The 14,672-nt window shown below is 54.2% G+C and overlaps 2 protein-coding genes across 2 annotated transcripts in view; both read right to left on the reverse strand.

The window, feature by feature from the left end:
* The window catches only part of LOC146424105 (uncharacterized), a 261,931-nt gene that overhangs the window by 116,275 nt on the left and 130,984 nt on the right, over positions 1-14,672 (reverse strand). The gene's annotated exons all lie outside the window — the stretch shown is intronic.
* Positions 3,727-8,059, reverse strand: LOC146424116 (maestro heat-like repeat-containing protein family member 7). The gene is made up of 12 exons (XM_085043938.1): positions 7,951-8,059; positions 7,653-7,717; positions 7,237-7,539; positions 6,935-7,083; positions 6,529-6,676; positions 6,112-6,299; positions 5,892-6,029; positions 5,492-5,606; positions 5,179-5,316; positions 4,652-4,924; positions 4,459-4,569; positions 3,727-4,299 (listed from the first exon to the last, which is right to left on the reverse strand). Exons 1-12 carry the CDS (start codon positions 8,057-8,059, stop codon positions 3,727-3,729), a joined length of 2,310 nt encoding a protein of 769 aa, XP_084900064.1.

Below are 14,672 nucleotides of genomic sequence, written 5' to 3' on the forward strand. Positions count from 1 at the left end.
TGAGCTTAAGAAACATATTGATATGGCCTCGCTCTGCGAGCCAGGCTCCAACATGTCCCCAGGCTGCAGTTGGAGCAGAACACTGCAGGCAGTGCTGGCAGGTGGGGACAAGCAAGGCAAAGGTGTCTCTGATGCTGAGCCAACCTGGATGTGTTTCACAAATCCAAAGGGCCAAGCCCTGAGCCCCAGCCCCTGGCAAGGCAGATCCTGTCCCTCCCTCAGTGCTCAGGGCTCTTCCCGGGGCACTGGCATGTGGGGATGTGCGATGGCAAGGGCAGGACCACGGGGTGGCCTCTGCCAGGCTGCTGGGCAGGGACAAGGAGGCCATGAGGCCCCAGGGCTGCAAGGGTCACTTGTGTCCTGCTGGCCTCAGGGCCAGGAACAGCAGCCATGGCCAAAGTGCTGCACAAGTTGGCTCTGTCAGGGCCTTGCAGCTCCTGCACATCCCTCTGCCCTCTCCAGCCCAGGCGGTCCTACGCTGCGTAGGTGGGGTGGTCACTGCCCCAGCCCAGCCACTGCAGCCTCTGCTCCAGCCCCAAAGTGGATGCCAAGCCCCTGGCACCCCAAAAGCCCCACCTGTGAGAGGGAGCAGAGCTTGTAAAGGCTGTGACACAGGTGTGACACTGACACGTCCCACAGCCCCGGAGCTCACAGCAGCTGAGATGGAGCTGGATCCAAGGCCCTGACTGTGGATCTCAATCACTCTCTCTCTCTATTTTCTCCTGACTTCCGCTTCTCAAAATCTGGATAACTTGAAGTTGGATGGGTTAGAGTTTGCTGTGCCAGTGCTTTGTGAATTGCATTACTGTAATTCCATCTTAAATATAAGCTATCATCTAAGTGAAATACTCTTCCTCTGTTAAATTGTTAGATCATTGGTTATAAGTTAGGTTAAATACAGTTAAGAGCTGTTCTTCTAATAAGTTATTAATTTTAAGATATAAGTTTAGGTTACAGTATAAGTGAAGTTCTGTTGAGTTTGAGGGCTCTCAGGCTTTTAGGCCATATTCATCTCTTCCCTCACTGTCTTTTTGTCAGAGGCACCCACACACACACAGTGCTGGTTCTCAGTTCATTTCTGGTTTGATCGCCTGAATTTCCTTGGTTTCATTGTTGCTTTTTTCCCTTCGTCTGCCTGAACTGTGCAGTCATGAGCAGAGTGACTCTTGCCAAGGAATTTTCTCATGCTGTCACTTAATATGAAACCTGATTTTTACTGATCCCTCGCTGGGGATTTTTTAAGTGCTCTCAAGCCCTCATTTGTAAGAGGGTGAAGGAGCCCCGGGCCAGGCTCTCACCCTGGGGGACACGGGGACACTGCTGGGGGGTCCTTGTCCCCCTCTCCCAGCCCCCAGGGCCCTGTCCCCTCTGTCCCTGTGTCAGGCTCTGGGGGTCTATCTCATGGAACATCCTCTGGGGGAGGCTGTGGCACTGGGGGGCAGGGGGGACCTGGGCGGACAGGGGACCCTGCTGTGCACCAGCAGCGTTGGACTTCTCTGGGGGAAACTGTGAGGGGGGCTGGGGTGGAGTAACCTCCCCAGTGACCTCACACAGCTACCCTGTGATGTCACACAGCTACCTGTGATGTCACAGAGCCACTCTGGGATGTCACAGTTCACACTCTGATGTCAAACAATCTGCCCTCGGGTGTCACACCAGCATTCTGCGACATCACAACCTGCTCTGTGATGTCACAACCCAGCTGGGATGTCACCCAGCAACCCTGTGATGTCACAACCCACTCTGTGATTTCACAGCCTTCTCTGTGACATCACACAGCCTGCTCCATGATATTACAAAGCCACACTGTGATGTCACATCCTGCTCTCTGATGTCCAACAGAGCCATCCTCTATGATGGCAGAGTCTGCTCTGCAGCCGCACAGCCCTCTTTGTGATGTCACAACCCACTCTGTGTCACAGCCTGCTTTATGATGTCACATCACCACCGTGTGACATTACATCCTGCCCAATGATGTCACACAACCAACTGGTGATTTCACAGCCCAGTCTTTGATGTCACAGCCAGCTCTGTGATGTCTCAACCCACTCTGTGACCTCACAGCCCTCTGTGACCTCACAGCCAACCTGGGATGTCATACAGCCACACTGTGATGTCACAGGCTGATCTGTGATGTCACACAGTCCCCTCTATGATGCCATAGCTGCTCCATGAACTCACACAACCCACTCTGTGATGTCACACAGCTCCTTTCTGACATCACAGCTGCTCTGAGGCTCTCTGACACAGCCCCAGAGGTGCCCATGGCTATGACACAGCCCCTCTGGGCCATGGCAGAGCCCCTGCCAATGCTGAGCACCTGTGAGCTCTGGGTGTGCCCTGCTAGTGTCCCTGAGATGGCCTGGCAGTGCCCCAGCCCTGCTGAGCTGTGCACAGGAGCTGCTCCTGGGCAGAGCTGACTCTCTGCAGCGCTGCCGCTTGCCAGGAGCTCCTCTGTGCCAGGAGCCCAGCCCAGCTCAGCAGCACAGCAACAGCACAGGGACTTGAATGACCCTCGCGGGGCTTTGGTGCTGTTTGTATCAGCAAACACTCAGTCATACTCAAAGTAAGATTGAAACTGAAAATTCTTGTAGTTCTTTTAAGTCCCTCATGGCTGTCTTCAGAGCATATGCAAGTTTTCTCTTCCAAAATCCAGGGTCCTTGTCCCCTTCACTGTGCTCAGCAAGACCTTTAACTCCACAATGTTGTGGAACTGGACCTGCAGCACAGGGACCTTTCCAGCCCGATTTGCCCTCGTTCCTCTTCATCTCTGCACAAAACACAGCACGGAAGAGAATGGCAGCAGGGACCTGTGTGTCCCAGGGCTCAGGTTTTGCACTGCTTCAGCTCCACAGAGGCGCAGGTAAAGGGAAGAAGCCAAACTGTTTATTAACAGAAAGCGAAGCGAAGGGATGAGTTGGGAGGGAAAAAAGGGGATGGGCAGGGTATGAGAGCTGGAAGGAGGGAGCTTCAACAGGCAGGAGCTCCTGGAGCTTCACACAGGCTCAGCTGTGAGCAGCATCAGCTGTGCCTGGAGCTCCAGTGACACTGAGAGGTGGTGTTCCCTGCTCTGTCTTCTGGTCCTGTTGTAGGGACACTGTTTCTCTTGATGCACAAGATGACCCCAGTGCTTCAGCTCCTTGGGAAAACTGGGCTTGAATTCCCAGGGAGAGCAGCAGGGGCTGTCATCTTGGCTCAGGGCTTGATGGGCTGCAACAGAGAGGAAGAGCCATGGTCAGAGCCAGGATCTGCGAGGACCCAAGGAGACACTCCTGCCAGGGCCATCCCACCTAGCTCCTGCCATGGCCAGGAGGGAGCAGGAGACAGCGGGATCAGCCCGAAGGTGCTGGCCACGGATCCCCGCACTGTCCCTGGAACCTCTCCGTGCTCTGCCCAAGCCACCCTTCATCCGCACAGGCAGCAGAGCCCTCCGCAGCCAGGACAGGGGTTGCAGCTCCCCCCGCCAGCCCGCGCTGACACCCCGCTGCCCTCGCTCACCCTGCCCTCACTGAGCTCCTGACAGGAGTTCTTCCTGCCGCTCCATGGTGTTCAGTCCGAAGATCTCTGGGAACGCAGAGCCTGTCACGGCCCCGGGCGGTACAGCTGCCCCGCAGCGGCACTGAGAGCCCTGGGGCCACACGGCCTCCTCCCCCGGCAGGGCCGGCAGGGCTCAGCCCGGGCCGGGCCGGGGAGGGAGGAGGGATGGAGGGAGCCTGGGCTCGTGGCTCACCCATGACCCCGATGGTCGCCTGTCGCAGGGCCTTTCCTGGGGTCTCCAGGAACGGCAGGGCGTGGCGCATGCGCTCTCGGCTCTCGTCCTCTGTCAGCTGCAGAGAGCGCCGGGGCGCGGCGGGAAGGCTTGGCGCGGGCTCTGCGCCCAGCCCTGGCCTCCCCTGCCCGCAGAGCCCCGAGGCCCGGCCGGCAGCCGCTGGCGCCGGGCTTCGGAGGGGGCAGAGGGCCGGGCGCTGCCCGGGGAGCCGCGGTGCCGCCGCGCCCCACAGCCCGGCTGGGCCGGCGCTCCGTGGGCACCCGGCTCGGGGCCAGAGCAGCCTGGGCAAGAGCCCCACGGCCCGGGGAGGGCAGCGGCGTGTGGGGAGCAGCGCCGGGCAGGGCCACGGCTGGCAGCCTCGCACACTGAGCACGGGGTGCAGGGGGCTTCCCCAGGCTTCGGCTGGGGCTTCCCCAGGCTCCCCTTACCAGGCACTCGGTGAACCTCACCTGCTGCCCCTTGTTCAGCAGCTCCTTGAGGTCCCTCCTCTTCAGGTGTCTGGCCACGCAAAGCAGTGCTTCGCGAGAGGCCTGGAGAGTAGTAGAGAGCCAGAGATGGCACCACAGCCCAGGGCACAGGAGCTGTGTCCCTGTGCCATAGCCTGGGGGAGGCTGGAGCTGGTGAGGCGCAGGGGCAGGAGGCAGCCGAGCCCCCTCCCAGGGATGCAGCAGCATCCCACGAGTCCTCACCTCTGCCACACGCTGGTTCTCATCATGCCAGTGCATTAAAAGTGAGAACACGCTCTGGCTCACAATTGGCTTCAGAGACTTTTTCCATTTCTTCGCTACCAACTCTATCACCTTTTGAAAGAGGTGAATGGAGAGCAGCTGCACATGGCTGTTGTCCTGGTGGCAAAGAAGAGCATAAGACCTCAGGACTAACTTCTCCAGGCCCACCTGAGCAAAGGCCCAAAAATCCACAGGGCACAAAGTTTCCAGGCAGCACCCAGTGCCCGTGGCTGGAGGCAAGGAGCCTTACGTGCTCGAAGAGTGGCAGGAGTGCCTCAGCAAGCATCAGGGCGGTGGTCCTGGGTATCTCACTGTCTTCATCCTGGCATAAATTCCTCCAGACAGAGAGGCTCATCCCGACCACCTCTCCGTCTGCATCTCCCAGCAGCTCCACAAGCCTTTCAGACAGTCTGCATATGTATTCACCCTGTGTGGAACACAAGGCTGTGCTGTGAAGCCATGAAAGGCTGCAGCACCAATGCTGCCCTGGCACTGCAAGCCCACCCTGTTGCCACCAAGCCCAGAGGGCAAAGGCCTGTCCCAAAGCACTCAGGCAGCTGAAGCAGGAGGCAGGAGAGCTGGGAGCAGCTGCCTCAGCTTCTGAAGCCCAGCCAAGCCCAAGGGGCTGCGTTCCCCAGCCCCACGCTGCCAGCATGGCTTCAGCCACTGCCTCCTTCTCACCGTTGAGGGAACCTTGCTGAGCACCACCAGGCCTCTGAGCGCCAGGCAATACCTCTCCCTGCACTCGCTCTGCAGGTGCTTTGACATGATCTGCAGCATCCTGCGACCACATTCCTTCAGGTCCAGACGCTCCAGGACCTGAAAGGCACAGGGCAGTGACAGGAGACCTGGCTGGCAGGAACCTGGAACCACACGGGGCTGGGCCCAGGCAGCAGCAGCACAGGGCATGGACACCATCCCAAGAAGCTGTGGCTACGAGAGGGCAGAGAGCTGTGAGGCAGCTGAGCGAGGCAGCGATGGCCATCAGGCTCACCTCCACAAGGAATGCCAGGGCAGGCAGATCCCAGCGTGGCTCCTCCCTGACGAGCACCTTGAGCAGGCAGATGGTGATCGGGGTGCACAAGGGGGTCAAGCTACGGTGCAATTCCCTGGCAGGGGGAAAAAGGCACCAAGACCCTGAGCCAATCGTGTGGGCAAACCTCTCCCAGGACTGACTCACAGAGGTCTGATCTTTCCCCAGCACCCTGCGAGGGGATATGGACCCTTTGGGAGGTGGCTGCTCCTGGGCCCCAAACCTCCTCTGCCAGCCTCTTCCAGTCTGCTCGTCCATCCCTCAGTGACAAGGCCCTGTCACCCACAACCACGGGGATGGTGTGGGGCACTCTGGGCACAGGGCACCAGTGCCGGGGACAGCAGGGAGAAGGGGGTCTCACCTGGCCAGCAGACCCACTGCACAGTGATGGGTGTCGGCACAGAGCAGCATGTCCCAGATGTGCTCACGCTCCAAAGCCACCACGTAATCATTGCAACACAGCTGGCAGAGAAGAGCCTTGATGGACTGCACTGCAAACCTTTGTGCAGAGCAAAGTCCAGGTCACTCTGGGAGCACTGGCCCTGGCCACAAGGGCATGGGAAGGACAGGACAAGTGGGACCTGTTGGGCTTGGTGGGAAGGTGGTGTTCCTCCCAGCATGCTCTCCAGAAGTTGTCAACCTTCTCTGGCATCTGCCCTGTGGTGATAAAAACTTGGAAGAGCAGAGCCACAAACAGCCGGGCGGAATGAAGGACTACTGTGTTATGGCACTGGGGCACCTGGGCAATCACCCACAGCGCCACAGTTGCCTGCAAAAGACAAAGCACCCTGAGACAGCGCTCAGTGCCAAGGTGTCCACGTGGCAGGGCCCGAGGGGAGACGCAGGGGGAGCAGCCGGCCTGCTGCTGCCCCTGAGCCTGGCCCTAGCCCAGGTTTCAGCCCAGCGCCCGAGGCAGGGAGATGCAGGGCGGGGAGAGGATGGAGAGCTGCTGGAGAGGTGACCTGCAGGGAGAGCAAAGGCCAGTTCCAGAAACTCACAGCCAGGGCAAAGATGTCCTTGCTGTCCCCATCGGAGGTTGCCATGCTGTGCCGTGGCCAGTCCTCCATCACACAGAGCAGTGCTGGAAGCACCTTCTCCACTGCTCGTTCCGATGATGCTATGATTTTCCACATCATGGTGGCAGCTCTGTGGGACCAGAGCTCTGTGTCAAGGGCATTTCAGCCACAGTACCATGCCCTGTGCAGCTGCCTTGGGGCCGTGTGACAGAGCCCTGGTGCCCTGAGGGACAGGGAGGGAGAGTGGCAGCAGGCTCAGGAAACAGAGGGGCCTGAGTGTCCTGGAGCTCTCCACCTGTCTGGCAGACCCCACTGCACAGGCGCTGCAGGGTCATGGGCCCCCAAAGGCTGCTGAGTCCTGAGCTCTCAAGGCAGTTTTGTCCCGCACCTGTCACAGCTTGGGGCACAGTGTAGGAGGCTCAGAACCACATCAGCAGGGCGTTCTTCAGCCATCCTCAGAATGGCACTTTGCAGGCTGGCATCCACGGTGACATGAGAGATGAGTTTCTTGTGAATGTTCCTCACCATGGCTTGCACCTGGAGGACGCATAGGGACTTGGAGTGCTTTCCCCAGCTTCCCCCAAAAAGTGCTTCCCTTCCCACTGCACTGCGCTGCCCTCAAAGGCTAAGAGGGCCCAGTGGATGTGGCTTAAGGGGCCACAGGATCCTGGGAGGCCTCCAGCTGCTCACCTGCTGCTGAGAAGAAACAGTATTCTCCTTGGAAAGATCCAGAATGGGAGCATGAACGACAGTCGGAGGGGGCATGGTGTCAGTATCTGCCACGCCCCGAGTTGTTCCGGTGTCACTGTTCCTCATCACCATGCCCTCATTCAGTGCCATGTCAGCCTTCCCTGTGTCAAAGCTGCCAGTGCATTCAGTGGATCCTGTGCCAAAATCAGGCTTTGCCTGCAGCTCGGTCGGCCTGGAGTCAGGCTTGGCTGTGCCCTCAACTGCTGCGGTGGTTTTCTTTGTCTGCAGGAACCTCTGCAGGACCTGCAGGAGAACGCAGGGAGGGAAGAGAGGGATGTTCCAGGGAGTGCTCCAAGTGCAGTGCTTGGCTGAGAGGGGACAGCAGGCCCAGCCCAGGTGGGGATGGCTGCAGCTACCTGCACTGCTCTGTGGAAGTGGCCACGGGCAGGCTCCTGCTCTTGTGTCCAGTCCCTGCCTGCACCTGGCAAAAAGCGAGAGCTGAGGAGCTGCGGGAGATGCCGGAGAACACAGGCCAGCCCTGCACTGCCCAGGCAGGGACAGCCCTGGGATGGCCAGGGGATGGAGCACGGCTGCCGGTGGGGGCAGCCCCAGCCCCTGTTCCATCCTGTCCGTGGGCATGTCCACAGGGGCTGGGATGGGATGGGGCCAAGCTGGCTGCAGGGACCAGTCCTGAGGCCCAGCTGTGCCACTCACCGGCCAGCAGCGGCTGGAACTGCTCCAGCTCTTCAAGCTGCTGCACTGGGGCAGTTGCAGGGCCTTTGTTCTTCTTCCCCCTAAACAGGCTGGACAATCTGCCCGCCATGTCACTGTTTGATGACAAGAGCACCTGCAAGAGGGATGCACTTGGGAAAGGTTGGAGTCAACAGGTCCCGCAGTGGTGCCTTGAGGGCACCTGTGACAGAGAAGCCTCAGGAAAACGACAGGACAGCAAGTCCTGTGCTCTGATCTCGAGGGCTCCTGCCCCAATGACAGGAGTCTCCTCGACAGAGATTGAGGTCCCTGAATCCCACAGTCTGGCCTCGGTGGCAGTGGCCACAGGGATGGGAGATACCTTGGAAAGCTCCAAGTCAGCAAGTGCTGCAGTCTGGCTGCAAGGTCAGCTGCAGCAGTAGCACTTCGGAAGAGCTCTGGGGCAGCAACGAACAAGCCGTCCTGTCCCGTCGCGAGCACCGAGCATCTGGCGTGGCCGCGTTGCTGCCAGCACCTATGTCACGATGTGTCACAAAGGGCCCTCAGACGCCCCATCGCACTCCATGGTTACCATGCTGCACCGTGTCACAAAGGGGCCCTTGGACACACTGTCACCTGCCCTGGGGCTGCCCGCACCCCACCCAAAGTGCTCTGGGTTGAAAGGAATCCCTTGTCCCCAGTGCCTAAGACAGCCCGACAGGAACTTCAGGAAAGGCTCAAACAAGAAGCAAATGCTCCCCTGCTCTGTGGGCTCAGGGCAGCAGCAGGAGCCCCCACAGCAGGAAGGGCACGGGGCCTTGCACAGAAGCTGGCACAGCCTCCTTGGGACAAGTCCCGGCTGCTGGCCATCCCAAACACGGGGGTGTGACACACACAGGGAACATGTGGGCCAGGGCACGAATGCTGCTCTGACCCCTGGGGTCCGGGGAGCACTGCAGTCAGCAGGTGTGACAGAGTCCCTGCCAAAGCAGACCTGCTATCCCCCGAGCCCTGGCAGCACCGGTGCCCATCTGCTGCCCCAGAGACCTGTGCTCCCGGGGGCTTCTCAGCCAGAGGGCAGCCAAAGCCAGCGGGCATTGGTGTCTGTGATCCTTCCTGCAGGTGGCTGTTGGCAGGAGCACTTGGAGCCACTGGTGGCAGCACTTGGTATCTGTCAGAAGATCTCAGTCCATCCTAGAATTATTTTCTCATTGAAGTGATCTCGTGCAGCACAGAGACACCTCTGCCGCGGAGGCACAGAACAATCTGGCATTTAGGCATCCTACATTCAGGAAAGCGTTACTTCTCATTGCTCAACTCAAGCAGCTCAAAAAAGCTGCAAACTTCCCAAACCAATTGGCATGGCCTGAGAATGCAAAAGATTTGCTGGTTTGCTTCCTGTCTCAAACCAGCAACTCATTTACCTTAACGTCATCCATTGAGAGTCACTTACAAAAAACAAGCACTAATCATAGTCAAGAAAAGGGGCCATTCTTTGGTTTGCAAAGGGTTTTCTATGAAGGGATAATAATATAAAAATTCTGTTCAGGAATAAATGCTCTCAAGGAATGAAGGTCCCCTCAGTGTTACAAAAGTACCCCAACCAAATGAGTATACTGCAAAAAGACAAATCCTGTCTCTGACAGAGATTTCTAAGTGGGCAATAAAGTGCAGCTCTCCCCTCCTGTTCCCTGCATGAGAATCAGGACCACTAACAAAAGAAGTCCAAGATACTCTTCTTGCCCTCTGTAACCAAAGCTGTGCAAAACCACAGATGCTGCCTTGGAGCTGAACCAAATTCCAGCCTAGACCTCTCAGCTTCCAGACAATTCCTTCTCCAACAGCCCCACATCACCAACCTCCCCCAAACACCCCCACAGGACCCCTCAACGCCCTGCCAACACCCCCACCTGGCCTGATCCCCTTGCAAAGCCTTCCCACCCTCCTGCAGACCCTCTGGTTCCCTGCAGATGCCATGGGATGGCACTCAGGAGGATTTGCTCCAAGGCCATCCCCGGTACCAAGCTCAGGCTGCCAGGCCTGCAGTTCCCGCATCATCCTTCCCACCCTTCCTGTGCACTGGTGTTATGATGGCTCATTTCTGAGCAACTGGGATTTCTCCAGTTAACCAGGACTGCTGGTAAAGGGTTGGGAGCAGCTTGGCAAGCTCTTTCTCCAGCTCCCTCTTTATTCTCGGGTGAGGTAGAACATCCCACAGGAAAGCAACTGGTGCCACAAGGTGTGGGAGGCATGGCTCAGGTTCGGGGAGAGCCCTGAGCACTGGTGTGTCCTGAGGGAACGCCCTTGCTCCCTGCAGCACAGCGGGTGGAGGCTGGGAAGGGATGAGGTGCTGCGCAGGCCCTGAACGGGACGAGACAGTGGGAAGGCACAAAGGGAGATATGTGACAGGGTGGGTGGCAGGAGGCTACAAGGGGACAGGAGGCCCATGCAGGGATGGGGTGCTGGGAAGCCCTGAGGAATTGGGTGTCAAGAAGCCCTAAGCAGCCCCCAGGCAGCTGCCTTGTTCCTGACAGCCCAGCCAGCTGCTCTGGCGTTTCCCCGAGGCACCTGCCATGCCTGTGGCACAAGGCCTCAAGGCTGAACCTCAGCAGGAGGGAGGGAGGGAGGCTGGGGACACTGCTGAGGTGCCCAGGCTGGGCTGGCTGGGGACAAGGAGGGCAAGGTGCCCTGCCGGGGCACGGCCACTGCGTGCTGCCAACAAGGGGCAGTGGGCAGAGGCAGGGCTGGCAGCCAGCCTGGACCTCCATGGCTGCCCATATCGCTTTGTTGAGATGGATGTAATGACACACACACACACACTTGTAATCCAAGCCAGAAGAAGTAAAAGTTTATCATACCTCTTCACAATTACTGTGGCTCATTAAGATTGGCTGGTAGCAAACAATGACAAGGCTGTCTTAAGAAACAATGCCAATTCAAGCAGTAATACAAGTAGCTATACAAGCAAAAGTAGAGTTGGTTACATATTACATGCAAGTTCCTTCTTGTACACACTTAATGTTCCATAACAAGAACATCTTCTCCTTGTGTCCAGAACATCTCCTTTCATTGACTGATTATCTTTTTGGCCTTCACTGTGGGTTTCACTGTGGCTGCAAAATCTCACGAGTAAATTCTGACTGTCTTTCAGTCAAACTCTATAAGGCTTTCAGAGAAGCTGTCAGGTCGCCCTTCTTGTTTTTGTATTAAAAAGGCAGCATTTACTGACTTTTGCAGGGCCCTTTGCAAAAAAAGACAATAAACACGTCAGAATAAGCAAGATGCAAAAAATAATCAACATGATCAGGCATCCAATTTTAAGTAGATTTTTAATCCATCCCGCAATTTGCCAATTGTCAAACAAACAGTAAGCCAATTGGATTTTGTTTCTTCACGCAATTTTGACACACCTGTTTGTAATTCTTTAATGTGGGCATGCATTGATTTTGAATGATCAGACAAATTCATACAACACATTCCATCAAACTCCTCACATTCATGTCCATGTGCTAGTAACAAGACATCAATAGCAGCTCTATTTTGCAATGTAGCATGCCTTAGTGAATCAACATCTGTTAATAATCCGGCTAGAGCAAGTGAAGTGGTGTTAGTCTGACGAGCTAACCGACATCCTAGCTTGTTGAACAGTCCCAAGGCTTTAGCAGCTACTACTTGTGGAGTAAAGAAGGAAACAGCCCATCGAGTACCTAATGGCCAAAAATTGATGCTGTCATCACAATCAGGGGCAAATACATGGGTGTTGTATTTTCCTCTCCATGGTGATTTATGCTGTAAAATCATAGATGTGTTAGGTGTTAAGAGTAAGAGTTGTCCTAAGCTGCAAGGACCTCCCTTGATATGTGATGGAATCGCAGCCCATGCTTGGTCTCCGCAAATAAAAAACACTTCTGATAGCAATACTAGAGGAACACTAGTAGAGCATGAGATAAGTGGTGAACTATAATTGCACCAGGCACTTTCATTAGAAAATATGGGTTAGTTAGGAGAAACCTTCCACACTTTGGACTGATTAGCTCCAGAGTAATTAAACTTAACACAGAAGTCCATTTTCACAGATCTTAAAAGCTCTATTTCTTCTCACAGGGAAGGTATGAAAGCCATTGATCCCAAGCATCAGCATGATTGCGTGATTTTAAAATCATGCTAAATGTCCTAGGCTTCTAGGCTTCTAGCCAGTCATCTAGCAGCAAGCCAACAAGGCAGGTGGAAAAAGGATTGTCAGGAGAAGCAGTAGCTAAGCACAGAGTATCTTGCCCCGTTGCATTGGCCAGGATAACCCATACATTGGTTCTCGGCTGATTAACAGGCCAAGCAAAAATAGCAGGCAGTAAGCTGAGCAAAATTGACAAGCCCCATATTGGTGCATGCATTTTTCTGTTATTCGTTGCCATTTGTACCTCCAGTACATCCCAATGCTGAGGCACTGAGTAACTCCTCCCACATTCAAAAGCACAAATCTCAATGTTTGGATCCTCAGTTGGATTCAGAGATCTTTGACGATGAGGATCACACTTAGAGCATAAAGAACTTCTGCGATAAGATACACAAAACCACCTCTGCTCACAGGAAATACATCATCATAAAACCCATGCAGAGTGCTCCTTTGTGTGGCATATAAAGCAAGATATTACCTCATGTCTTGGTCTCTCTAAAAGGATAAATGCCCTGTTTGAAGGATCAGGATGCTGCCAATCTAAAGCAAATACCCCTTGATCATAAGGATGTACAGTGCAATACAGTCCTCCTTGGTCACCAGTGTTTGATGCTTTCCACACTTGGGTATTCAGAGATAGCCCAAACCACTCTGCCAAGGTCATCAGCCTGTGTTGCTGTTATCTGCAGGATCTGGCTGAACAGGCAATGGGATGTTCTGCTGCAAGTCAGGATGCACACACCTTGCTGGCACCCACTGCAGTCCAGTATCTGTGGAAACACAAGTATATCCACACCCCCAAGTGACAAGGTCCCAGGGGCTTTCCCATTGGCTGGTGAGCAAATTTCTTACCCATACTTTAGCTCAAGGCAAATGAGTTTCACTGGTGGACTGCAAAGAATAAAAATGATTTAAAATTGAGGGATTGTTTGAATGAGCTGGTATGGTCAAGTGATTTATTGTATATACAGCTTTCAAAAGTCTGGACTGTGGAGCTTCCCCTTGCATTCTCCCTTTTTTGTTTTTCTAAAACAGTTTTAAGTGTGTGATGAGCTGTTGAACAACAGCTAGACCAGTAGGAGAATCAGGAATACCAAATTTGTGAGAGATACCCCACAGACGTAAAAAATCCTTAACTTTTTGAGAGGCATAGGCTGGGCCATTGACAGTTTTCACACAGGCAGGTATGCCCAAAGTTACAGATATGGGTTGCAAAGTTAATGTGTTTTTATAAGGCAGGCTATCATTTTGACTCACTGCTATGGATCATTTCACGCCTTGCACAAAAGGATTAGTGGTAGCAGACAGCGGGGGTGCAGCAGCAGGCAGTGGGGGTGCTGAAGGTGCAATTTCATTCCCACCCTCTCCATCACTGCACCCATCTGGTGGTAAAGGTGGATCAAAGGAGCTCGTAGGGACTGGAATATGGGAAGCAGAGTGAGAAGCAGGATTAGAAGGGGGTGGAAGTGAAGCCCTCTGTGGCTTAGGTATTGGAAACAACACATGTTCTGCTGCACCAGCCTGTTCCCCACCTGTCCCCCCTGCCGCAATGTCCCCGGTCCCTCCAGCATTGTCTGTCTCTGTTCTCTCTGCTGTGCCAGCGGCTGTAGCACCTTGTTCTTTTTTCAGTTCTTTCAAAGTCTCTAAAACTAACCTCCATGTCATCATACATTCCTTAGCAGTATCATTTCCACAAGTAGCAAGATCAAAAATATGCTGTCCCGCTGTTTCCCATGTCTATATGCTAAAAGGTTTGGCACATGTAGCTTCAATCCCTTGACTTTTGCACTACAGTAACAATCTTTGCAATATCAACTTATCATATTTTATGCCATGTCGTTTTAACATCGATGTCCATATATTAACTACTGATTTTTCCTCATGGGATGTATTTGCTCCCATTGTTTGTTACCAATGGCTCACCCTAAAAGGTTGCAGATGGTCTGAACCTTGGCAGCTCTCTGTGCTACTCTCTCTCCCACTGGACTCTGTCTCCCCTGCTATCCACACAGGCTTCCTGCTCTCCAGGCAGGCTCTTGGGATCACATCGGGGTCACCAGGTGTCACTTTGTTGGGACGGACATAGTGACACACACACTTGTTGTAATCCAAAGCTGAAAGAAGTTTTTTATTATTCTCAGCTGCTGCTCTTATACCTTTTCATAATTACTGTAGCACATTAAAATTAGCTGCTAGCAAACAATGACAAAACTGTCTAACAAACCATAACAATTCAAGCAATAATACAATTAGCTATACAAACAAAGATATAATTAGTTGTGTATGATATACAAATTCCTTCTTGTACACACTTAATATTCCATAACAGGAACATCTTCTCCTTGTGTCTGAAACATTTTCTTTCATTGATTATCTTCTTAATTTTCACTGTAACTTTAACTGCAAAATCTCACAAGTAAATTCTAACTGTATTAAGTCAAACTCTGTAGAGCCTACAAACCAACAAGCAAAAACCCTCTGTAAAGCCTACAAACCAACCAAAAAAATCCTCATCAGTCTCGCTCCAATATTCCCAAAAAACCGCAAGAGTGGCTCGGGCTCTGAATGAGCC

This window comes from Lichenostomus cassidix, unplaced genomic scaffold (genome assembly GCF_008360975.1).
Source record: "Lichenostomus cassidix isolate B80296 unplaced genomic scaffold, HeHo_3.0 HiC_scaffold_42, whole genome shotgun sequence".
NCBI lineage: Eukaryota > Metazoa > Chordata > Aves > Passeriformes > Meliphagidae > Lichenostomus > Lichenostomus cassidix.